Here is a 25,330-nt window from a genome sequence, read left to right on the forward strand (position 1 = left end):
TTTATTTATTACATTTTATTTTATTTTATTTAGTATTATTATTATTTTTCTCTCTGCTAGATTATGTATTGCATTGAACTGCTGCTGCTAAGTTAACAAATTTCACGTCACATGCTGGTGATAATAATTCTGATTCTGAAAGGGAAAAAGCTGTTTCTGAATCACTGAGTGTAGTTTTTCAACAGAACTTTGCAGTGATTTCACCTCACCTGTAGAGAAATTCCCAAGGTGGCTGCAAGATGAATGAAATTCAGATCCAAGATCTTCGCAATCCAACAAAATATGAATATTTTTTGATTACTTGAAGGCAAACATACCTTTATTAGAGCGTTGACCAAAGTCACCTTCCAAAGACACATCTGAGGACATCTAAGCATGGAAACAGTAAGGAGATGATTAATTGTTATGTGCTGTGTTGTATAATGTGGGTGATCATGTATGAGGGGTGATTGATAAGTTTGTACCCTAAGGTAGAAGGAGTCAATTTTAGAAAACCTAGCATATTTATTTTTCAACATAGTCCCCTCCTACATTTACACATGTAGTCCAGCGGTCGTGGAGCATACGGATCTTGGATCTCCAGAAAGTGTCCATGGCAGGGGTGATTAATAAGTTTGTGGCCTAAGGTAGAAGGAGGTGAGTTATACAGCTCTCGTTACATGCACATGCAGTTCAACTCTTTGAGTGATTATGCAGAAAGTTTGAAGTTAATAACATCTCCTTCTACCTAGGCCACAAACTTATCAATCACCCCGATGAGCTATTAACGTCAAACTTTCTGCATAATCACTCAAAGAGTTGAACTGCATGTGCATGTAATGAGAGCTGTATAACTCATGGTTAAGAAAGTGCGTGGTGTGTTGGCCTTTATTAGTCGGGGGATTGAGTTTGAGAGCTGTGAGGTAATGCCATAGCTCTATACAACCCTGGTTAGTCCACACTTGAAATATTGTGTTCAGGTCTGACCTCATTATAGGAAGGAAATGGAAGCTTTAGAGAGGGTGCAGAGAAGACTTATCAGGATGTAGCTGGACCAGAGAGCGTGTCTTACAAGGACTGGTTGAGTGAGCTAGGACTTTCTCTTTGGAGCCTGGAGAGGATGAGAGATGATATGATAGAGGTGTACAAGATGATAAGAGACACAGATTAAATGGATACCCAGAAATTTTTTTCCCAGGGTGGAAATGGCTAATACAAGAGGGCATAATTTTAAGGTGATTGGAGGAAAGTATAGAGGGCTATGCTTTGAGGTAATATTTTTCCACAGAGAATGGTGGGTGCATCGAATGTGTTGCCAGGGGTGGTGGAGAGGCAGATACATTTGGGATGTTATAGAGACTCTTAGACTGGAACACGGATGACAGAATAGAGGGTTATGTATGGGAGGGAATGATTAGATTGATCTCAGAGTAGGTTAAAAGGTCGGCACAGCACTGTGGGCCAAAGGGCCTCTGCAGGGCTGTGCTTTTTTCCTGTGTTCTAAACTGGGAATCAAAAATTTCAATGGATGTGGAATCATAATTTTACCTGATCAGCTGGCAGATATCCTTCCCTTATGGACACCAGTGACGTAGATGAGGTTTATAATAAGCCATCAGTATCATTATCACCACTATGGATGCTCAGCTTTCAATTCCAGATGTATTGGGGTGTTTGAATTTAAATTCTCCAGCTGCTACAGGAGAACTTACACTCACATTCTGAGATCAACAGTCCAGATCTTAGTTCAGTAATTTAAGCACTGGGCTATCAGTGGATTAGACTGATCAATTGTTATCTTCTTTGTGTAGTTTAACAATTGACTTGTATTTTATGTTTAGTATGCTTCCTAGTGGCCACAGTATGTATACATAGTTGTTCAGTGTACCCCATAGTGGTTACTCTCCTTTGTATAATTCTGGACAGCTTTGGAAGCTTCTCTGGTGCTGTCACTATTGAATAGCAGCTATCTGATTTCTGCAAATTTGAATGGAATGTTTCTTATCTGTGGAGTATAAAAAGAGCTAACCACGTCCCGCCACCATCTTTTTCTTCTTTCTGCTTCTCTCTCCCTTCACTCACTAGCCTATGCTCCTGTTTCAACTCTCTTTGTGCTTAATAAAATGATTATGAAGTAACAAGTTTTGTGCCTTTTTTCTGACTTCTGAGAGAATGTTGGATCAGAACATCAGAATCCAACAGTGGTAAAAGGAAGGTCTCATCAACCAAATCATGCAACATTCTCTGCCAGTTTCGCCCAATTTCTAGCTGAATCGAGAAATAATCCACCTTAGTAAATAAGGGAACGTATAGTATAGGAAAGGTGGAAAAATACAGGTTGGGGTCTGAGTTTGTAATCGATGCTTTAAAGATTCAAAGAATTAAAGTACATGTGCAGTACACTACTCTGAGACTCTTCCTCCCACAAGCAGCCTCGAAACAAAGATGCACAATAGAACTCGCTAAAAGAAAACATCAAACACCCAATGTGCAAAAAAAGAACAAATCGTGCAAATATATTTTTAAAAAATGGATGTATAAGATACTGAGTATTGAACATCGAACCGCAGAGTCCTCGATACAGTCTAGGAGTGTTCAGTTTAGTTCAGTTCAGTTTAGCACTGTGTCGTTGACAGCAACTCGTGTCTAAGTGCCCCAATCAAATCGCACAAAATAGCATTAAAATTGAATAAACCAAAAACACATATAACATGAACTGTAAAGTCCTCCAAAAGCAAGTCTACACTTACCAGTTCAACCTGGGATGTTGTCTGTTTTTTCTTCTGATTCTTTTTAAAAGCTTGCAGTGCCAACTCATGGTCACAGTGGTGATGGCCCTTTTCAACCTGAAACCAGAAACACGAACGACATTATTTGCGATCACTTAATCAATGCGGCAGTGTTTATTCTTGTAAAAATTGTGTTAAATTTATGTGTTTCTTGTGAATACTGTTAATATAATGCTCTGTGCTTGTCATGTGCTACAGAAAATGCTCAGAGCATTCATCAGGCTGAAAGAGAAATAATTAATATTTCAGGTTTTAGACTGGAACAGTTAGTTAGTTTTATGTTGATGGAGAGGCCAAAGTGAATGTCTCTGATGGGACAGGGATAATAGTTGCCCTGGTGATACACGCAGAGCTAATCTGTTGATAGAATTGATCTGGGCCTGTACTCTTTGGAGTTTAGGAGAATGAAAAGGTGACTCATTGTAATCTACCAAATATTCAAAGGTGTAGGTAGGATGGACTTGGAGAGGTTAGTGGGTGAGTCTAGGACCAGAGAACACAATCTAAGAATCGAGGGATGTCCACTTAGAAGAGAGATGAGGAGGAATTTCTTTAGCCAGAGGATAGTGAAAGTGTGGAATTCATTGTCACAGATGGCTGTGGAGGCCAAGTCATTGAGTACATTTACAGTGGAGGTGCATAAGTTCTTGATTATTAAGGGCATCCAAAGTTATGGGAAGAAGACAGGAGAATGGGGTTGATAGGGATAATAAATCAGCCAAGATGGAATGGCGGAGCAGACTCGATGGGTCAAATGGCCTAATTTTGCTCCTGTGTCTTATCTTTTAGATTAATAAGAGTAATTCGAGGAAGAGAGGAAAGAAAGATAATAAACCATATAACAACTACAGCACGGAAACAGGCCATCTCGGCCCTTCTAGTCTGTGCCGAACGCTTACTATGAAAAGCTGTGAGATGCAGATCAGAACTGTTGCTTTACTTGAAACCTAAAAGGATTCAGGAAATGTCTTCTGCCTCCCCAAATCAGATTTTCGATCATTGACAAATAATGCAAAATTTGTTGTTCTGCTGCAAACAGTACAGGGCAAAGGCATAGATTTATACATTGAAAATTCATGTGCAAAGGTATGGAAGAAGAGTAGAATTGGACAGTTAACCTTTACATACTTTATATATTCTTTATTAAAATAAAACAACTTACATCATCTTTTATGAATATTCGAAATAGCTTCTCCATCACAAAAAAAGCATAGATGCCTCCTAGAACAGCCAACAGCTTCCAGATGTGAGACTCTGGCATGTGTTCGAGACTATTCCCATGAGAGTGCAAGCCAAGAAACTAGAAAGAAGCAGGTAAAGCAATCTTTCTTTAAGTACGTATCATGAAAACAGGACAGTCAGGCCATCAAGTCAATATTTCTCACCATCCTCTTCAACCCTCATTAAATTGTTTCTTCTCCTTTGGTCTTGCTGTTCACTTAAACACTTTAAACCACTTTTTATAATACTGTTTACATTGAAAATATATGCTGGTATTTACATATTTATGTACATTTTATTTATTTATTGAGATTCAGCATGGAATAAACCCTTTGAGCCACACTGCCCAGCAAATCCCCTGATTTAACCCCAGCCTAATCATGGGACAATTTACAACAACTAATTAACCTACCTACCCATACATCTTTGGACTGTGGGAGGAAACCGGAGCACCACACAGTCACGGGGAGAACATACAAACTCCTTACAGGCAGCAGAGAAATTTGAACCTGGGTCACCTGTATTGTAAAGCTTTGTGCTAAACGCGATGCTACCATGCTGCCCCGTTTTTATATTTTATTCTTTATCCATATTTTAACCTCTAACTTTTTTATATATAATTTTTTATAGTTGTTGAATGTTGTTGCTTCTAGTTGCATGCTACGCCAACACCCCCCAAAGCAAACTCCCAATACATGTGAATGTATATAATGAATAAAGTTGATCCTTGAACCTTGATTCTTAATTATAATTCACTGAGGTAGTGTAATGTCTCTGGGTAAGACATTTCCTACCCATTTGCTATTACTGACTATCTTATCAAGGGTTTTGGCCCAAAATGTTTATCGTTTATCTAGTTCCATAGAAGTTGCCTGACCTGCTGATTTCCTCCAGCACTTTGTGTATGTTGCTTTGGATTTTCAGCATCTGCAGAATCTCTTGTGTTTAAGAATTAAAAGGGGTTGCAGCAGAAGCCAGACAAGGTACAGTACATGATGTCATTAAATGGCAAAGTAAGCTCAAAGGACCACCTGGCTTTTGTTATTTTGTTCTAAAATCCTTAACAATTCTCAGGGCTTGATTGGCCTTCTGAACCAGTCTCAGTCAGCTAAGGGAACTGGAAAGGAGTTTCTCTTTTCTCTCATTATTCTCTGATTCCACTTCGCTGCATCTTCAGCCTGAGAAGCCATGGGAGTAGGCTTATGATGTGCAAGTCATTACACTTGGATGGCTGAACCAATAGCTGGCATGGTGGTGAATTGTGACCACAGATGTCGTAGAATATAGAACACCACAGCACATTACGGGTCCTTCAGCCCACAATGTTGTGCTGACCTTTTAATCTACTCTAAAATAAACCTAATGCTTTGTTCCATATCACCTTCATCATGTGCTGTGTTGTATGATGTGGGTGATCATGTCTTCCATCTCCCTTTAATCTAAAGCTCTTCTTATTTTTTTCACTTTCTATCACCATGATTGATCTTGGAAAAATTTTCTACAGAAGTGGTTTGCCATTGCCTTCTTCTGGGCAGTGTCTTTACAAGATGGGTGACCCCAGCCATCATCAATACTCTGGTGTCAGTGGTCGCATAACCAGGAATTGTGATAGGCATCAACTGCTTATATGACCACCCACCACCTGCTTCACATGACCCTGATCAGGGGGCTAAGCAGATACTACACCTTGCCCAAAAGTGACCTGCAGGCTAGTAGAGGGAAGGAGCACCTTACACCTCCTTTGGTAGAGGAGCACCTTACACCTCCACCCTGCCACCCTTCTCTCCATATGGCCCTCCATTTTTCTTTCATCAATGTACCTATCTAAGAGTCCCTTGAAGAGACTAGGACTTCCAGGCTGAGTAACAGCTTCTTCCTTCAGGCTGAGACACTAATCAATACCCTGCCACCACTGAGGTCTCGTCACCCAGACAACAAGTTTACAGTTAACCATTTACCCATACAGTGTACAACATGCATTTTGAATGATATTTTATTAACTTATAGAATTTATGGTAATATTTTGTTTTATGTGCTGCATGTGTGATATATGTTGGTGCACCGTGGTCTGAAGGAACATTGTTTCATTTCATTGTATACATGTACAGTCAGATGGTAATAAACTTCAACTTGACTTGACTTCACTTATATCTTCCTAAAGTATCCACGTCTATCACCACCCCTAGCAGTTCATTCTATACACTGAACACTCTTTATGTGAAAAACCTACCTCTGAATCCATCCCCCTATACTTTCCTCCAATCATGTTGAATTTATGCCCCCTCATAAGAGCCATTACCGCCTTGGGGAAAAGTCTTTGGCTGTCCACTCGATCTATGCCCCTTATCATTTTATACACCTCTATAAAGCCACGTCTCATCCTCCTTTGCTCCAAAGAGAAAAATCCTAGCCTGTTCTCACCAAAGCCTCCCACTCCAACAATGGCTGCTACACTTACACCTCACCTTTCTTTTTATTGGCTCAAATAAAGCATACTCTTGACAAGACTTGTTCTCGCCCTGCAATAATCACTCTCTCTCTTGCTACTTCAAATTATCACTCACACATGACAAGAAATGTTATTTTCAAATGGCTCTTACTCTACAATGATGTCTCTCCCCAGAAAAGAAGTCTCTAGCTATCCATTCAATCAATACCTTTTACCATCTTGTACACCTCTATCAAGTCACCTCTCAGTCCCTTCACTCCAAAGAGAATAGTTCTATCTCACTCAGTCCATCTTTATAAGGTATGTTCTTTAATCCAGGGAAATCTCCACTGCACCCTCTCTAAAGCTTCCACATCCTTCCAATAATGAGGCAGTCAGAACTGAACATAATGATAGTAATCATTTACTTAGATATACACTGTTAATACTTACATACTGACACTGCATCATTCCCATTACAGAGTCAAGTTGCATAGGCAGCAAGCAAATAAAGTTAATTAGTTTTCAATATATAAAATGTAGGGATGTATGGGGAGTCTAGGGAAGGCTATCACCTCTGGTGAAGGGGCTTGTCATGTCCATTCTGGGGCAACTTACTCACCTTTGGTCCCCACTGGACACCCAGCTCTCACCTGCTGCTCCAAGCAGCTGTTTACATGTGAGAGTGGCCACAGCTCGGTACATTATTTCGACAGGTGGGTTAAACTAGGTGAGGGTAGCTGGCAGGCATCATATCCCTCAAGATGGGGACATGCCTGTTAACTCTGGCAGACTGGGTGGATGTGATGAACAGTGAGATACAATGGCCAGGAAGGCGGTTCTGCAAAGCTCCATGGAGAACAAAGGGTAGGTCAGCTGGTGAGATTCTGCATGGGGAATTCAGGGAGTTAGGTGCTAAGTTAAAGGGCAGGACCTCCAGGGTTGTGATCTCAGGATTGCTACCTGCGCCATATGCTAGCGAGGCCAGAACTAGGAAGATTATACAGTTTAATTTGTGGCTAAGGAGTTGCTGTAGGGAGAGAGAGCGTAAGAATTTTGGATCCCTGGGCTCTCTTCCAGGGAAGATTTGCACCTGAACTGGAGGGAGACCAATATCCTTGTGGGAAGGTTTGTTAACGCTGCACAGTGAGGTTTAAACAAGAGTTGCAGGGAGATGGGAACTAGAGTGTCAGAACAGTTAGTGGAGAGGTTGTGGAGGCAGGTGTTGATAAAACATCAGACTAAATTAGGAATCAAAAGGTGCGACTAGTGTCCTGAGTTGCATATATTTCAATGCAAGAAGTATTGTAGAAAAGGCAGATAATAGTGCTGAAGATAAGGTAGCTGGTTTACAAACAGAAGCAATATGTAGTGAGGAGAGGCTGTTGATCAGGCGAAATTGCAGTCAACAGGATGAGCTGCAACGTAAAAGGTGGGTAAAACTGAAAAGGGTGAATATAGGACTGAAGTCAATTCAATTCATTTTGGGGCAAGTGATCATAACATGATTGAATTCACCCTGATATTTCAGGTGGAGAAGGTAAAGTCAGATGTATCAGTATTACAGTGGAGTAAGAGGAATTACGTAGGCATGAGAGAGGAGTTGGACAGAATTGATTGGAAAAGAACACTGGCAAGGATGACGCAGAGCAGCAATGTCTAGAACTTCTGGAAGCAAATCAGAAGGCACAGGATATATGCATCCCATTGAAGAAGAAGTATTCTATAAGAAAAATAACACAATTGTGGTTAACAAGAGAAGTCAGAGCCAAGATAAAAGGAAGGGCATATAATAGAGCAAAATTTAGTGGAAAATTAGAGGATTGGGAAACTTTTAAAAGCCAAAAGAAGGCAACTAAAAAGTAATTAATAAGGTAAAGATGGAATACAAAAGTAAGCTAGTCAATAATATTAAAGTGATACCAAAAGTTTCTTCAGATACATAAAGTATAAAGGAAAGGTGAGAGTGGATGTCAGACCACTGGAAATTAGTGCTGGGGCAATGAAATGGCAGACGAACTGAACAAGTATTTTGTATCAGTCTTCACTGTGGAAGACACTAGCAGAATGGTGGAAGTTCCAGGTGTCAGGGAGCATGAAGTGTGTGAAGTTACCATAAGTAGAGAGAAGGTTCTTAGACAGGATGTGCTCATATTGGAGAGGGTTCAAAGGAGGTTCGCAAAAATGTTTCCAGATTGAACTGCTTGTCGTATAAGAGCGTTTGATGGCTCTGGTCCTGTATTCACAAGAATTCTGAAGAGTAAGGGGGCGACCTCATCGAAACATCGAATAGTGAAAAGCCCTGATAGCGTGGATGTGGAGAGGATGTTTCCTATGGTGGGATAGTCTAAGACCAGAGGACACAGCCTCAGAATAGAAGGGTGTTTGTTCAGAACGGAAATGAGGAGGAATTTCTTTAGCCAGAGAATGGTGAATCTGTGGAATTTGTTGCTGCGAGGGGCAGTGGAGGTCAGGTCTTTATTTACATTTAAGGCAGAGGGTGATAGATTCTTGTTTGGTCAGGGTATGAAGAGATACTGGAGAAGGCAGGAGACAGGGGCTGAGAGGAACTTTGGATCAGTCATGATGGAATGGCGGACCAGACTCGATGGGGCAAATGGCCGAGTTCTGCTCCTATGTCTTATGGACATGACAAGGTACAGAAGATATCGTGGTCATCCACTGCAATGAAGGAAGACCCCAGTTGTGACGGCTGGATCCAGACTTCCAAAGTCAGGGGGAAGTGGAACTGCCCAGTGCAACAGCTTTTCCATTTTAAAAACTCCCACACAGGTTTACTGTCATTATCAGATGTGATGAATAACCAACACCACCATATCAAATGTTATGAGAGAATGAAGTTCAAGTGTGCTCACCTTGGGTATGAGATGTAACACAGCATCGCCGGTTAGTGACCCCACAGCCAGGCTTATAAAGCCCTGAATGACGTACTGATAAGCGTTGGTGCAGCTAGTGAAGAGAACAATTATGATCCCAAGCACTGCACAAAGACTGATAATCAATGTTGCAATTGATCCATAAATAAATTCTGGAAAATAGTTAAAGTTGAAATAAAGACAAGTAAATTCATTTTCAAAGCAGTTATCTATCACCATACACTATCTTGCATTTCATTTTCTTACAGGCATTTACAGGAAATTATTTTTCTTTTCTTTATTGATTATTTAGCATTGAGGACTCCTTCAAAAGGTGATGCCTTAAGAAGGTGGCATCCGTCATTACGGACGTTCATCATCCAGGCCATGTCCTCTTCACATTGCTATCATAAAGGTGGAGGTATAGGATCCTAATGGTATAGGACGATGATAAAGCAGAGATGGCTGATGTTTCTGGGAATAGTTCACAAAATGCAGGATAGATACTGTATGACCCACAGAGGAAGAAGTTCTCAAATGGTAGGGGTAGGCAACTATGGCTGACAAAGGAAGTTAAAGACTGCATAAAAGCCAAGAAAAGGGCATACAAGGTAACAAAAGTGTAATGAGAAGTTGGATGATTGGAAAGCTTTTAAAATCTAACAAAACACAACTAAAAAGCCATAAGAAGGGAAAAGATGAAATATGAGGGGGCAGACTGGCCAATAATATAAAGCAGGATACCAAAAGTTTTTTCAGTTATATAAAGAGTAAAAGGGAGGTGAGAGTTGATATTGGACCACTGGAAAATGACGCTAGTGAGGTAGTAATGGGAGACAAAGAAATGGCAGATGAACTTAACGGGTACTTTGCATCAGTCTTCACTGTGGAAGACACTAACAGTGTGTCAGAGGTCCGTGAGTGTCAGGGAGCAGAAGTGAGAGCCATTGCTATTACAAAGGAAAAAAAGATTGGCAAATTCAAAGATGTTAAGGTGGATAAGTCTCCTGGACCAGATGGACTACACCCCAGAGTCCTGAGAGAGGTTGCTGAAGAGATAACGGATGCATTGGTCATGATCTTTCAAAAATCATTTGATTCTGGCATGGTCCTGGAGGACTGGAAGATTGCAAATGTCACTTCACTTTTTAAGAAGGGAGGAAGGCAAAAGAAACGAAACTATAGGCCAGTTAGTCTAACCTCAGTGGTTGGGAAAGTGTTGGAGTCTATTATTGAAGATGAGGTTTTGAGGTACTTGGAGACTAATGATAAAATAAGTCAAAGTCAGCATGGTTTCAGTAAAGGGAAATATTGCCTGATTAGATATGGCAAAGTTATTTCCCATGGTAGGTGATTCTAGGATATGACTTCAGGATTGACGGACATCCATTTAGAACTGAGATGCAGAGAAATTACTTTAGTCAGAGGGTGGTAAATCTGTGGAATTTGTTGCCACAAGTGGCTGTGGAGGCCAAGCCATTGGGTGTATTTAAGGCAGAGATAGATAGGTTCTTGATTAGCCAGGGCATCAAAAGGGTATGGAGTGAAGGCAGGGGAGTGGGGATGACTGGAAGAATTGGATCAGCCCATGATTGAATGGCAGAGAAGACTTGATGGGCCAAATGGCTTACTTCTGGTCCAATATCTTATGGTCTTAAATCTGTTAGAGTTCTCTGAAGAAGTAACAAACAGGGTGGACAAAGCCAAACGAGAGGCAGTGGATGTCATTTACTTGGATTTTCAGAAGGTGTTTGATAAAGTGTCATACATGAGGTTGCTTAATAAGATAAAATCCTATGGTGTTACAGGAAAGATACTGGCATGGATAGAGGAATGGCTGACAGGCAGGAGTCAGCGAATGGGAATAAAAGGGGCCTTTTCTGGTTGGCTGCCGGTGACTAGTGGTGTTTCTCAGGGGTCAGTATTGGGACCACTACTTTTCACATTATCAATGATTTAGGTAATGGAATTGATGGCTTTGTGGCAAAGTTTGCGGATGATATGAGGATAGGTGGAGAAGCATGTATAGCTGAGGTAACAATGTGATTGCAGCAGGACTAGACAAATTGGAAGAATAGGCTAAAGATGAAATAAAGTGTTGGGAAATGTATGATAATGTATTTTGGTAAAAGGAACAATAGTGCTGATTATTGTCTAAATGCAGAGAAGGTTCAAACATCAGATGTGCAGAGGGACTTGGGAGTCCACGTGCAACATAAGAAATAGGACCAGGTGGCCACCTGGTCCATTGAGCTGCTCCGCCATTCAATAAGATCATGGCTAATCTGGCCATGGAATCATCTTCACCTACCTGCCTGTTCTCCATAACTCTTAATTTTCCTACTATGCAAAAATCAGTCCAACCTTGTCTTAAATACATTTACTGAGGTAGCCTCCACTGCTTCATTGGGCAGAGAGTTCCACAGATTTACTATTCTCTGGGAAAAGCAGTTCCTCCTCATCTCTGTCCTAAATCTACTCCCCCGAATCTTGAGGCTATGTCCCGTAGTTCTAGTCTTACCTACCAGTGGAAACAACTTCCCTGCCCTATCTTATCTATCCCTTTCATAATTTTATATGTTTCTATAAGTTTATATATTTATATGTTTTTATATGTGCAAGACCAGGTCTCTGTGGTAAAGAAGGCAAATGCAATGTTGGCATTTATTTCAAGGGGAATTGAATATCAAAGCAAGGAGATAATGCTGAGCCTTTATAAGATACTAGTCAGACTGCACTTGGAGAATTGTTCACAGTATTGGACCCGGTACCTCAGAAAGGATGTGTTGTCATTGGAGAGAGTCCAGAGGAGGTTCATGAGGATTTTTCCGGGAATGATGGGGTTAACATATGAGGAGCATTTGGTAGCTTTGGGTCTGTACTCACTGGAACTTAGAAGAATACAGGGGGCATCTCATTGAAACCTACCAAATATTGAAATGACTAGATGGGGTTGATGTGGAGAGGATGTTTCCTATGGTGGGGTTAGCCAGAACTAGAGGGCACAGCTTCAAAATTGAGATGTGACCCTTCAGAACACAGGTAAGGAGAATTTTTTTTTCGCCAGAGAGTAGTAAATCTGTGGAATGCTTTGCCACAGACTGCGGTGGAGGCCAAGTGTGTGGGAATATTTAAGGCAGAAGTTGATAGTTTCCTGATCGGTCAGGGCATCAGAGGATATGGTGAGAAAGCAGGTGTATGGGGTTGAGTGGGATCTGAGATCAGCCATGATGGAATGGCGGAGCAGACTTGATGGGCTGAATGGCCTAATTCTGCTCCTATGTCTTATGGTCTAATGAGACCCACTCAATGTTTCAGGAACAGCTTCCTCCCCTCCGCCATCAGATTTCTGATTGGACAATGAATCCATGAACATGACCTCACTACTTCTTTGCTCTCTTACTTAATACTTGTGCAATCAATGGGAAGTAAGTAAGTAAATTTCACCAAAATGTGTGTCATATTTGTAAAATTACTGAAAGCCAGTACATAACAATTTGTTGGAGACCTTACTTTCCGCAGTGGTCAGCTGATATTTGTGTGGTTCCTTCTCTTGTTGAACTCCGGTGCAGGCCTGACTTAGAAGCTGCTGAATTAACGCAGGGCTCAGCTGAACAAACTTGCTTTGGGAAATCATCTCATTGGCTGCAATCTGATGGATCGCCATTATTTCACTGGAACTAAAACATTTCTACAAACAGAATGAAAAGAGGTAAAGAAATAAGAGCCGATCAGTTCATATTCTACATTGAACTTACAGACTTTCTAAATATATTTTGACTAGGCAAAGATTGGTCATCTGTCCAACAATCTCTTTGATCCCCTACCATCAGGCAGGAGGTACCAAAACATTAGGACAAGAACAGTCAGGATGGGAAACAGTTTCTTCACCCAGGCCATGAGACTATTGAACTCCCTGCTCATTATGTGTAGAGCACCAGTGGCATTATACTGTTTACCTTTTAACTTGTATCATATATGCACATCATTATTTGTTACTTTATTTGTAGTACCATTACTTTATGTGTTTTGTGTATGTGTCATATGCACTGTGTTGTGCACTTTGCCGGGAGGAACGTTGTTTCATCTGGTGGTATACGTGTGTATGGTGGAATGACAATAAACTTGAACTTGTAATTAAACTTCTTGGCAAACATTTCTCTGCCATCAGATTTCTGAATGGGCAACGAACCCATGTACAGAACCTCACCATTTATTTTACATATTTTGCCCTCTTTCTGCACTACTTAATTAATTTAAAAATTTATATGTATTTCTTTTTGTACTGTATTGCAATTTTGTTCCTTAAGTGTTATCTCAAATAATCAGCTGCCCCAATAAACTGATGGCCCAACTACACTGTGCTTGGAATGAACAGTTTTTGAATAATGCCAGTTGCGTGTGTTTGTGTTCAAAAGTAGTGATTTTTGAGAAATAATCAGCAAGAAAATTCAGAACTGTTTTGCTCACTGCGGTTTCAAGCACTCAGGCTTGGAGATGTCAGAAATGTCCAGGAGTGAAATTGAAACAATTTCACCACTTCAACAATTTAGGAACTACAAAGAATTTAAAGGTATCTGCAATTATCTTGAATGTTACAATGAAAATGAAGATTTGGCTAATTGGGCAGCCACTTAATTGAGCTAAAATGTACTGGTCCTGAAATGCTCTAATTAACCTGAATCCACTGTATTTCTTCCTGAAGTGCTTAGATTAGCAGGTCAGGCAGCATCTGTGGAGGGAAATGGAAAGTTAATGCTTCAGGTAGAGATCCTCAAGAAACTTGACTGTTCATTTTCCCCTGTTTGTGCTCAGCATTTTGTGTGTATTGCTCCGGATTTCCAGCACTTATACGGTAGTTTGTCTTGTGAAACTGAACTATAATACAGCTCTGCCCTCTGGTGGTCAGATAACTTTCCTAACATTCCCAGATGCATGAAGTTCTGTGCAGTGAACATTGTAAGTAACAGTAGTATCTCCTGCTTGAATCAAGGAACTTAGAAATCACTTACATACACATGGTATGATTAATAAATTTAAATTGGGGAACATTAATAAGAGTGGTTAGCTCAACGCAACTACAGCTCAGGGTATCGGTATTCAGAGTTCAATTCTGACGTTATCCATGAGGAGTTTGTACATTCCTCCCCATGAATGCATAGGTATTTATTTATAAAGCCATGCAGTCATAGGGAGAACATACAAACTCCTTACAAAAGGTGCCGGGGTTGAATGACCTGAGCTGTAAAAGTGTTCACTAACCGATAGGCTACTGCGTAATTATCCCTCATTCCTCTGACTTGAAATTAGTGTGGGTTAATCATCAGAGAACAGCCTCTCATTCCAGAAATCAATGTAGTGAATCCACACTACTACTTTCATGCTACCTTTAGATACCGATTTAGAAACTTCACACACACTGATCCAGCTGTGATCTTACTAAAATCCTGTAAAGTTACAGCAAGATAGCATTCTCCAATCTCCCTTTCTATTAAAGCCAACCAATTGCCTGTCTAATTGTTTGCTGTATTTATATTCATTACTCAGCAGACCAGTTTACCTGTGTACCTCTACTATTACTAGTCTTACACTGTTTATAAAGGGTTCTTTTCTTACCAAAGTAATTAACTTCAATCATTTTCCACATGCCACTGCTTCTGCAATTCTATAAATAGTTTATATCACTTTGCTATCACTGCAGGACTTTGATACATCCAGGATAACTGAGTGGGCAGGAAAAATCATGGTGGACCCTATCCACCCTGAAAACTGCCTTTTCCGATAGCTCCCTTCTGGACTTTCTTCCTCCAATCAACCATTCCAGTTAGAGCCCCACACCCCTTTCTATCTATTTCCTCAGTCACTACCTGCACTGGAAACATTTTAAACCACTTTTTATTTATTGAATAGGCCCTTCTGGCCTTTCAAGCCGTGCTGCCCAGCAAACCTGTGATTTAATTTACAGTGACCACAGTGTCAGAAAACAGAGTACCCAAAGGAAACCCACGCGATCATGGGGAGACAATACAAACTTCTTACAGACAGCATTGGGAATTGAACCTGGGCCACGGTACTGTAAGTTGTTGTGCTAATCACTCTGCTATTGTGCTGCCCCCTACTGGTTACATTGTAAATACATGCTCATATTTACGACCATTTTATTTCATATCTGTATTTTAACCTCTAACTTCATTGGCTTTATTTTATATATCATGATTTATCTTTTATTTAATTCTTTATAATTGTTTAAACAATGTTGTTGTTTTTTGTTGCATGTCGCACCAACGCACCACAGCAAATTCCTAAAACGTGTAAATATATCTGGCGAATAAAGATGATTCTCCTTACAGCCAGAGAGTAATACAGCACAGAAACAGGCCCTTTTGCCCAGCTGGTCCGTACTGACCACAGCATTCACCCTGCTATTCCCAGTTGTCCATGTTTGGCCCATAAGCCTCCATGTATCTATCCAAATGCCTTTTAAATGGTGTAGTTGTATCCACCATGACCACTTCCTCTGGCAGTTCATTCCAGTATTCACTACCCTCCATGTAAATAACCTTCCTCTCAGGCCTCCTTTAAAAATTTCCCCTCTTATTTTGTATCTGTGCTGTCTAGTTTTGGACCCCTGACCCCAGGGGTTAAAAAGACTATGACCATTCCACCTCATCTGTACTCCTCAAGATTTTATAAACTTCTCATTCTCCAGGTCACCTCTCATTTTCCAAAATGTCAAGGAATAAAGATCCGGCATCTTCATATTAGACCATGAGACATAAGACAGGCTATTTGGCACATCACCTCTATCCTACCATGGCTGATTTATTATCCCTCTCAACCCTACTATCCTGCTTTCTCCCCGTAACTTTTGATGCCCTGGCTAATCAAGGAACTAGCAACCTCTACTTTAAATATACCCGATGATGGCTTCCAAAGCTGCCTGTGGCAATGAATTCCACGGATTCACCTCCTTATGGAGAATCCCAACAGCAGTTTTTGGATTGTGATTAAGGTGGAAGTTCTGGGTAAATTTTTATTTCATGTACCCAGGAATAAAGAGACTGGTTGTAACACCCCTTATTGACTACGCTCAAATCTCAGGACACCATATCAACTGGAACTTGACCGGTCCATGTGACTCATTGTGAAATCCGCTTCTTCCAGAGGTTACTCTGATAAGTCTTGTTTCTAAAGATCATGATCACTGAACCCTGAAACTGCTGATGCTGAGTATCCTGGCAAATGGGCAGTAAAAACTGATAGAGCAGTATTATTACGGATGAGGTTTTGGGGTACTTGCAGGCACATGATAAAATAGGCCAAAGGCAGCATGGTTTTCTAAAGGGGAAATCTTACCTGACAAATCTGTTGGAATTATTTGAGGAAATAACAGGCAGTATAGACAAAGGGGAGTGAGTGGATGTTGTTTACTTGGATTTTCAGTAGGCCCTTGACAAGGTGCCACACATGGGCTGCTTAACAAGGTAAGAGCCCATGCTATTACAGGAAAGGTACTAGCACGGATAGAAAATTGTTTGACTGGCAGGAGGCAAAGAGTGGGAATAAAGGGCTCCTATTGTGGTTGGCTGTCATTGACTAGTAGCGTTCCACAGGGGTTTGTGTTGGGACCAATTCTTTTTAAGTTATATGTCAATGATGTGGATGAAGTAATTGAGGAATTTGTGGCCAAGTTTGCAAATGGAATGAGGAAAGGTGAAAGGTCTTGTAGTTTTGAGGAAGCAGGATCTCTGCAGAAGGACTCAGACAGATTAGGGGAATGAGCAAAGAAGTGGCAGATAGAATACAGTGTAGGAAAGTGCTGATCATGCACTTTGGCAGAAGGAATAAAGGCGTGGACTAGTTTCTAAATGGAGAAAAAAATTCAAAAATCAAAGGTGCAAAGGGACTTGGGAGTCATCATGCAGGATTCCCCAAAGGTTAATTTACAGGTTGAGTCAGTGTAAGGAAGACAAATGGAAAGTTAGCATTCTTTTTGAGGGGGCTAGAATATAAGAACAAGGATGTAATGCTGAGGCTTTATAAGGCATTGGTTAGATTGCCCTTGGAGTATTGTGAGCTGTTATGGTCCCCTTACCTAAGAAAAGATGTGCTGACATTGGAGAGGTTCCAGAGGAGGTTCACGAGAATGATCTCAGAAATGAAAAGGTTAACATGTGAGGAGTGTTTGATGGCTCTGGGTCAGTACTTGCTGGAATTTAGAAGAATGAGAAGGGGTTTTATGAAACCTATCTAATATTGAAAGGCCTAGGTAGATTAGATGTGGAGAGATGTTTCCTGTAGTGGGGGAATCTAGGACCAGAGGTCACAGCCTCAGAATGAAGCGACGTCCATTTAAACCAGAGATGAGGAGGAATTTCCTTAGCAAGAGGGTAGTGAATCTGTGGAGTTCATTGCCACAGACAGCTGTGCAGGAGTCATTAGGCATATTTAAGACAAAGGTTGATTGATTAATCAGGGTGTCAAAGGTTATGGGGAGAAGGCAGGAGAATGGAGTTGAGGGGGATAATAAATTAGCCGTGATGGATTGGCAGAGCAGACTTGATGGGCTTCTTGATGGACTTGATGGTTTTATTATCAAAGTACATATATGTCACCATTTGCTGCCCGACATTCATTTTTTGCAGGCATTCACATACAAAGAAACACAATTTGCTGACGATACAACCGTTGTTGGTAGAATCTCAGGTGGTGACGAGAGGGCGTACAGGAGTGAGATATGGCAGCTAGTGGAGTGGTGCCGCAGCAACAACCTGGCACTCAACATCAGTAAGACGAAAGAGCTGATTGTGAACATCAGGAACAGTAAGACAAAGGAACACGTTTTCCAATCCTCACAGAGGTGGAGAGAGTGAGCAGTTTCTTGTTCCTGAGTGTCAAGATCTCTGAGGATCTAACCTGGTCCCAACATATCGATGCAGCTATAAAGAAGGCAAGACAGTGGCTATACTTTATTAGGAATTTGAAGAGATTTGGCATGTCAACAAATACACTCAAAAACGTCTATAGTTGTACCGTGGAGAGCATTCTGACAGGCTGCATCACTGTCTGGTATGTAGGGGCTACTGCACAGGACCGAAAGAAGCTGCAGAAGGTTGTAAATCTTGTCAGCTCTATTTTGGGTACTAGCCTACAAAGTACCCAGGACATCTTTCGGGAGCAGTGTCTCAGAAAGGCAGCGTCCATTATTAAGGACCTTCAGCACCCAGGGCATGCCCTTTTCTCACTGTTACCATCAGGTAGGAGGTACAGAAGCCTGAAGGCACACACTCAGCGATTCAGGAACAGCTTCTTCCCCTCTGTTATCCAATTCCTAAATAGACATTGAATCTTTGGACACTACCTCAGTTTTTTTTAATATGCAGTATTTCTGTTTTAGCACATTTTAAAAAATCTATTCAATATACATAATTGATTTACTTGTTTATTTATTATTATATATTTTTTTCTCTCTGCTAGATTATAACAAATTTCATGTCACATGCCGGTGATAATAAACCTGATTCTGATTCTGAGTCAATGAAAGACCACACTCAACAGGATGGACAAACGACCAATGTACAAACAACAAGCTGCGCAAATACACAAACATAAAAATACTAAATAAATTAAAATAAATAAATAAGCAATAAATATTGATAATGTGAGTTATTGAGTCCTTGAACGTGAGTTCATAGTTTGTAAAACCATTTCAGTGTTGGCATGAGTGAAGTTGAAGTTATGCCCTCTTGTTGCAGATCCCCTTATTCGTTGCACATTCATGTGCAGTGTAAGAGCCTCTTAAACATCACTATCATATCTGCTTTTAACAGATTCACATTTACTCATTATATGTGCATTGAAATATACAGTCGTTCATGTGAATCCACGTAAGGATTGCTAAGGGCAGCCTGCAGTGTCTCCACTCATTTCTGCACCAACATTACCTGCCCACAATGTTCAGCACTACAGCTCAAGGCACCTACCACATTGTATGTAAAATAAAAACTTGCCCTGTACGTTCTCTTGAAACTTTTCTGCTCTCACCTTTAATGCATGTCACATCATGAAGGATCCCACCCACCCTGCTCACGGACTGTTTGTACATAGCATCCACACCAGGACCACCAGACTCAAAAACAGTGACATTCCCCAAGCAGAAAGACTGATCAACACCTCCAACCAGTAACCCCCCCCCCCACACCCCCGACTACCACTCCTTTATCATTTCCTTGTGTACAAGCACTCCTGTACCTATTGTCACTTTATGGACAGACAAGCAATCTATGTATGTAAGTTATTTTATGTATTTATGTTTATAGTGTTTTTTTTACTGTTGGTTTCTTAATCTTATTGTGTTTATTTTTGAACTGCTTCGGGGAAAGGGGACTAACTTGGATATGGGATCTTGACTGGCATGGACTGGGTGGACTGAAGGGCCCTTTTTGCATGCTATGAGCTCCCCTCAGCCTCTGACACTCCAGAGAAAACAACCCAAGTTTGCCTCTTCTCTCCATATTCTCTAACCCAGGCAGCATCCAAGGTGAAACTAGAACTACACACAACAAGGAGGAGGGAATTACTGTAAGGTGCAGAGCATTACCATGTCCCAGGAACTGTCCTCATTCCCCTCCTCCTGGCCATGACTTGGCAGCTGGTTGGACCGATGGCCCTGAGACCTCTCACCCGAGTGGTCTTCACTATGACTTCCACTGTTCTCTGGGTGTTGATGCTCTTGGTTATTGTGAGCTAAACCAATTTTATCCATCAAGTCTTCAAGTTCTGAAAGAAAAGAACATTTGCATTTATGCACTCGCTGGTCACTCTGTTAGGTACACCTGTACACCTGCTCGTTACTGCCACTATCTAATCAGCCAATCATGTGGCAGCAACTCAGTGCAGACATGGTCAAGAGGTTCAGTTGCTTTTCAGATCAAACATCAGAATTGGGAAGAAATCTGATCTAAGTGACTTTAACTGTGGAATGATAGTTGGTGCCAGATGGAGTGGTTTGAGTATCTCAGAAACTGCTGATCTCCTGGGATTTTCACATACAACAGTCTCTAGGGTTAACAGAGAATGGTGCAAAAAAACATCCAGTAAGTGACAATTCTGTGGGAAGAAATGTCTTGTAATTGAGAGAGATCAGAGGAGAATGGACTGACTGGCTTGAGCTGACAGGAAGGCAACAGCAACTCAAATAACCACATGTTACAACAGTGGTGTGCAGAAGAGCATTTCTGAATGCACAACAACGTTGAATGTTGAAGTGGATGGGCTGTGGATGTCCATGAACTACGCTCAGTTGCCAGTTTATTAGGTCCAGGAGGTATGTGACAAAGTGGCCACTGAGGGTATAATTCCTTTACCCAACACTGATCTGATTTCCTGCTCATCCTAATCTACCACAGGAGGTCCACTCTGCTCACTGCTGGAGTTTAATGTAGGAAACTGTAATGTTGTTCCTTTTGATGGAAGAAGGAGAAAGCTATCATATAAATGGTGAAACACTAGAGAGCTGCAGCATAACACGATTTGGGGCTCATTATACACAGATCTAGCACACAGCAGCATCAGGTAATAGGGAAAGTCAGGAAGCATGGTGTCCAAGGAGATTTGGCTGCATGGATTCAGAATTGGCTTGCCCATAGAAGGCAGAAGATAGTTATAGCTGGAGCATATTCTGCCTGGAGTTTGGTGACCATTGGTCTTCCACCTGGATCTGTTCTGGGACCCCTACTCTTTGTGATTTTTATAAATGATTTGGATGAGAAAGTGGAATGGTGGCTTAGTAATTCTCAGATGATACGAAGGTTGGTGGTGATGTGCAAGGTGTATAAGGTTGTCACAGGTTACAACGGGACATTGAGCTGACATGAGAAGTGGCAGATGGAGTTCAATCCAGAAAAGTGCGAAGTGATTCACTTTGCGAGGTTGCACTTGAAGACAAAATACAAGATTAATTGCAGGGTTTTTAGCAGTGTGGAGGAACAGAAGAATCTTGGGGTTCAGTCCCATAGATCCCTCAAAGTCACTGCGCAAGTTGATAAGGTGGTTTAGGAAGTGTATGGTGTGTTGTCTTTTATTAGTTGGGTGATTGAATTTAAGAACCACAAGGTAATGTTCAGCTTCTTAAAACCCTTAAGCCACAGTTGGAGTATCGTGTTCAGTTCATGTCATCTCATTATAGAAGCTTCCGAGGGAATGCAGAGGAGAGTTATGTTGTCTGGATTAAAGAGCATGAAGGAAGTTTGAGCGAGCTAAGGCTTTCTCTTTGGTGTGAAGGAAGATGGAAAGCAACTTGATAGAGATATATAAGATGATAGGAGGCACAGACAGAGTGGATATCCAGCACCTTTTTTTAACAGGGCAGCAATGGCTAATTCTAGAGGACATGCTTTTAAGGTAATAGGAGGAAAGTACAGTAGAGATATCAGGGTAAGTTTGTTTTTACATAAACAGTGCATAGAATGTACTGCCAGGGGTGGTGGTAGGTGCAGACACATTAGGGACATTTTAGACACTCTTAGATAGGCACATGGATGATAGAAATGAGGGTTATGTTTCAAGCTGAGATCCTTCACCAGGATCCAGTTTGAAATCCTAGTTACAGTGGCAGCCTCTGCCTTGGTCTCCCAGGACAATACATCTGTACATGTCACTATGAGTCAGAAACTGAACAAAGAAGGTTTTCCTTACCTGTCCCGGTGAGATTCTGGTACATGTGAAATATGAAGTTAAGGAAGTATTCAGGCCCTGGCAATAGGTATCGGAGTAGGCAGTCTCCTCGTAAGACATGGTAAAGTATTACAGCAGAAAAGTGGCCAACATTAATTCCTGTCATCCCATTGGACACCAGCTTGTACTCTTCTATGATTTGAGTGGAGTTAACACAAGGCTAGAGATGAAAAAAAATTAGTTATCAAACATTACTATCAACTAAATGTCCTGTAACAACCAACACATCTTCCTTAATCATCTATTCTCTCCAAATCTTTCTGAGGAATACTTATTTTTCCCTTTCTCCATCATCTTTCCCTGGTGCAGAGAGGGAATGGGATAGAATCATTGAGCACTGCAGCACAGGTACAGGCTCTTCAGCCCATCTAGTCCATGTTGATCTGGTTTTCTACTAAATAGATAGACGGTGAAGAAAAATTTACACCAGATTGAGAACATAATCATTCCTCCAAAGTGCAAGTTCGAAGTTCAAAGTAAATTTACTATCCAAGTACATATATCTCACCATATATAGCTCTGAGATTCATTTTCTTGTTGGCATCTGTTGTAGAACAAACAAGCACAATAGAGTACAATCCCTCTTACAAAGTGAAACCCAGCCACATAGGTGACAACAAAGCTTCGCTTCCAGATGAGCTCAATGTATTCTACGCTCACTTTGACTGTCAAGGCATGGAGGAACCTTCGCAAACTCCCACAGCCCCCCACTGACCCTGTGATTTCAGTCTCTGAGTCCGACATGAGAACATCCTTTAGGAGGGTGAATCTGCGGAAAGCTTCTGACCCAGATGGGGTACCTGGCAGAGAACTAAAACCATGTGCTGATCAACTGGCTGGAGTGTTCACTGAGATCTTTAACTTTTCGCTTCAGCAGTCTGAGGTACCTACCTGCTTTAAGCAGGCTTTAATTATACTGGTACCTAAGAAAAACATGGTAACCTGCGTGTGACGAATGCTTTGAGAGGTTGGTGATGAAATATATCAACTCCTGCCTGAGAAGCGACTTGGATCTGCTCCAATTTGCCTTTTGGCACAACAGGTCCAGAGTAGATGTTGTCTCATTGACTCTTCACTCAACCCTGGAGCAGCTGGACAGCAAAGATACATACATCAGGATGTTCTTTATCCATCACAGCTCAGCATTCAATATTATCATCCCCTCAAAACTAATCAATAACCTTCAGACCTTGGCCTCAATACCTCCTTGTGCAATTAGATCCTCGATTTCCTTACTTGCAGACTTCAGTCAGTTCAGATTGGTAAAAACATCTCCTCCATAATCTTCCATCAGCATAGGTGTTCACCTCCTTATCTCCCTGCTCTACGCACCTTATACTTCTGACTGTGAGGCTCCAATGCCATATTTAAGTTTGCTGACAACACCACTTGTTTTGGCTGAACTAAAGGTGATGATGAATCAGCATATAAGATGGAGATTAAAATCTGGCAGAGTGGTGCCACAACAACAACCTCAGGACCTACAATGCCAGGTTCAGGAACAGTTATTATCCCTCAGCCGTCAGGCTCTTGAACGGATAGGAATAACTTCACTCAACTTCACTCACCCCATTACTGAACTGTTCCTACAATCTATAGACTTTCTTTTAAGGATTCTTCATCTCATGTTCTTCTTCCTTATTGATTATTTATTAATTTATTATTATTATTTCCTTTTTTCTTTTGCATTTGCACAGTCTGTTGTCTTTTGCACAGTTGCTTGTCTATCCTGTTGGCTGCTGTCTTTCATTGATTCTATTATGTAACTTGGATTTACTGAGAATGCCCACAAGAAAGCAACTCTCAGGGTTGTATGTAGCGACATATATCTACTTTGATAATGAATTTACTTTGAACTATGAATTTTTAGGCAATGAAAAATCATTTACAACCAAAACAGACAAACAACCAATGTGCAAAGAGAAAGTAATAATAAATAAAGTAATAATAAAGAGAAAGTAATAATAATAGATAATAAATACTATAATAAATATTGAGAACATGAGGTAGACAGTTCATAGGTTGTGGGAACAGTTCAATGATGGGGTGAGTGAAGTTATTCTCTCTGGTTCAAGAGATTGATGGTTGAGAGGTGATAACTGTTCCTGACCCTGGTGGCGTGAAACCTGAGGCTCCTGTGCCTCCTTCCCGATGGCAGCAGTGAGAAAAGAGTATGTCCTGGGTGTTGGGGAATCCCTGATGATGCAAGCTGCTTTCCAGCGACAATGCTTCATGTAGATACACTCAAAGGTCCATTCAAGGACTTTGGTGCTTACATACCAGGCTGTGATGCAACCTGTCAATATAATCTCCACTACACATCTGTAGAAGTTTGTCAAAGTTTTAGATGTCATGCCGAGTCACCCAAACTCCTAAGGAAGTAGAGGTGCTGCTGTGCTTTTTTTGTAATTGCACTTATGTGCTGGGCCCAGGACAGGTCTTCCAAAATAATAACACCAAGGAATTTAAAGCTGCTAATCCTCTCCAGGTCTGATTATGCCCCCTGTCTCCTCATATTAACCATTTTCATGTGTATGACGTTGAGCTTTTTTGAGTGAGTTAAGAAACCAAGAATACTACCTCACTACTTTGCTGTCTTTTTACACTATTTAGTTACTTTTTATATATTTTTATTGCAACTTATACTAATTTTTATTTTATTTTACGACCTACGTCAGTGATAATAAACCTGATTCCAATTCTGAGCAATTTTGCTAATTATTTTAGTGTCGTGCAGAGTTCGAAGTTATGCTGACAATACGTTATTGAATAAAGGAAAAAGAACAAACTGCCACGTGTTTATTCTTACTTACCTGACCTTTGTCCACCGTCAGATAGCTCTTCTGTATTTTCTGCAGTTCCTCTTCCACTAGGCTATGGGTGAGCTTGGGGATTTGGCTGGTATCAATTGCTGTCAATAGTTTCTCTGTGAACACCGTTGTTTCCTTTTCCCACTGCTTGGCTTGTATGTCCTGGCACACTCTCTGTGGGTCAGTCAGAAAGAGCAGCAAGCCAGGAGAGATTTGGAAAAACTCATCAGGTGTCAGTGTTTTGCTGCCACTGTCATTCTTCCCAGCAAGTTCAAAGACATCATTGGCCAAAAAGCACTAGTTAAAAGAAGAGAAATAGAATAGAGTTGTTAACAAACGGTAAAATTACTTTCTTAACCACAAGAGATTCTGCAGATGCTGGAAATCCAGAGCAACACATACATCTTAGCAGGATCTCAGCAGATCAAGCGACATTTATGGAGAGGAACAAAGAGTCGCTATTTCAGGTCGAGCCCAATCATCAGTTATTTT

The 25,330-nt window shown here is 41.0% G+C and overlaps 1 protein-coding gene across 1 annotated transcript in view; it reads right to left on the reverse strand.

The window, feature by feature from the left end:
* The window catches only part of slc39a4 (solute carrier family 39 member 4), a 55,807-nt gene that overhangs the window by 10,599 nt on the left and 19,878 nt on the right, over window positions 1-25,330 (reverse strand). Inside the window, exons 2-9 of the mRNA XM_073055127.1 lie at window positions 24,842-25,135; window positions 21,990-22,188; window positions 19,894-20,072; window positions 12,807-12,984; window positions 9,294-9,466; window positions 3,931-4,068; window positions 2,730-2,825; window positions 318-369 (exon numbers count right to left, since the gene is read on the reverse strand). Of these exons, the coding sequence (XP_072911228.1) occupies window positions 318-369; window positions 2,730-2,825; window positions 3,931-4,068; window positions 9,294-9,466; window positions 12,807-12,984; window positions 19,894-20,072; window positions 21,990-22,188; window positions 24,842-25,135 (1,309 nt within the window). The remainder of the gene's footprint in view (window positions 1-317; window positions 370-2,729; window positions 2,826-3,930; window positions 4,069-9,293; window positions 9,467-12,806; window positions 12,985-19,893; window positions 20,073-21,989; window positions 22,189-24,841; window positions 25,136-25,330) is intronic.

Source organism: Hemitrygon akajei, chromosome 8 (assembly GCF_048418815.1).
Source record: "Hemitrygon akajei chromosome 8, sHemAka1.3, whole genome shotgun sequence".
In the NCBI taxonomy this organism is placed as follows: Eukaryota; Metazoa; Chordata; class Chondrichthyes; order Myliobatiformes; family Dasyatidae; genus Hemitrygon; species Hemitrygon akajei.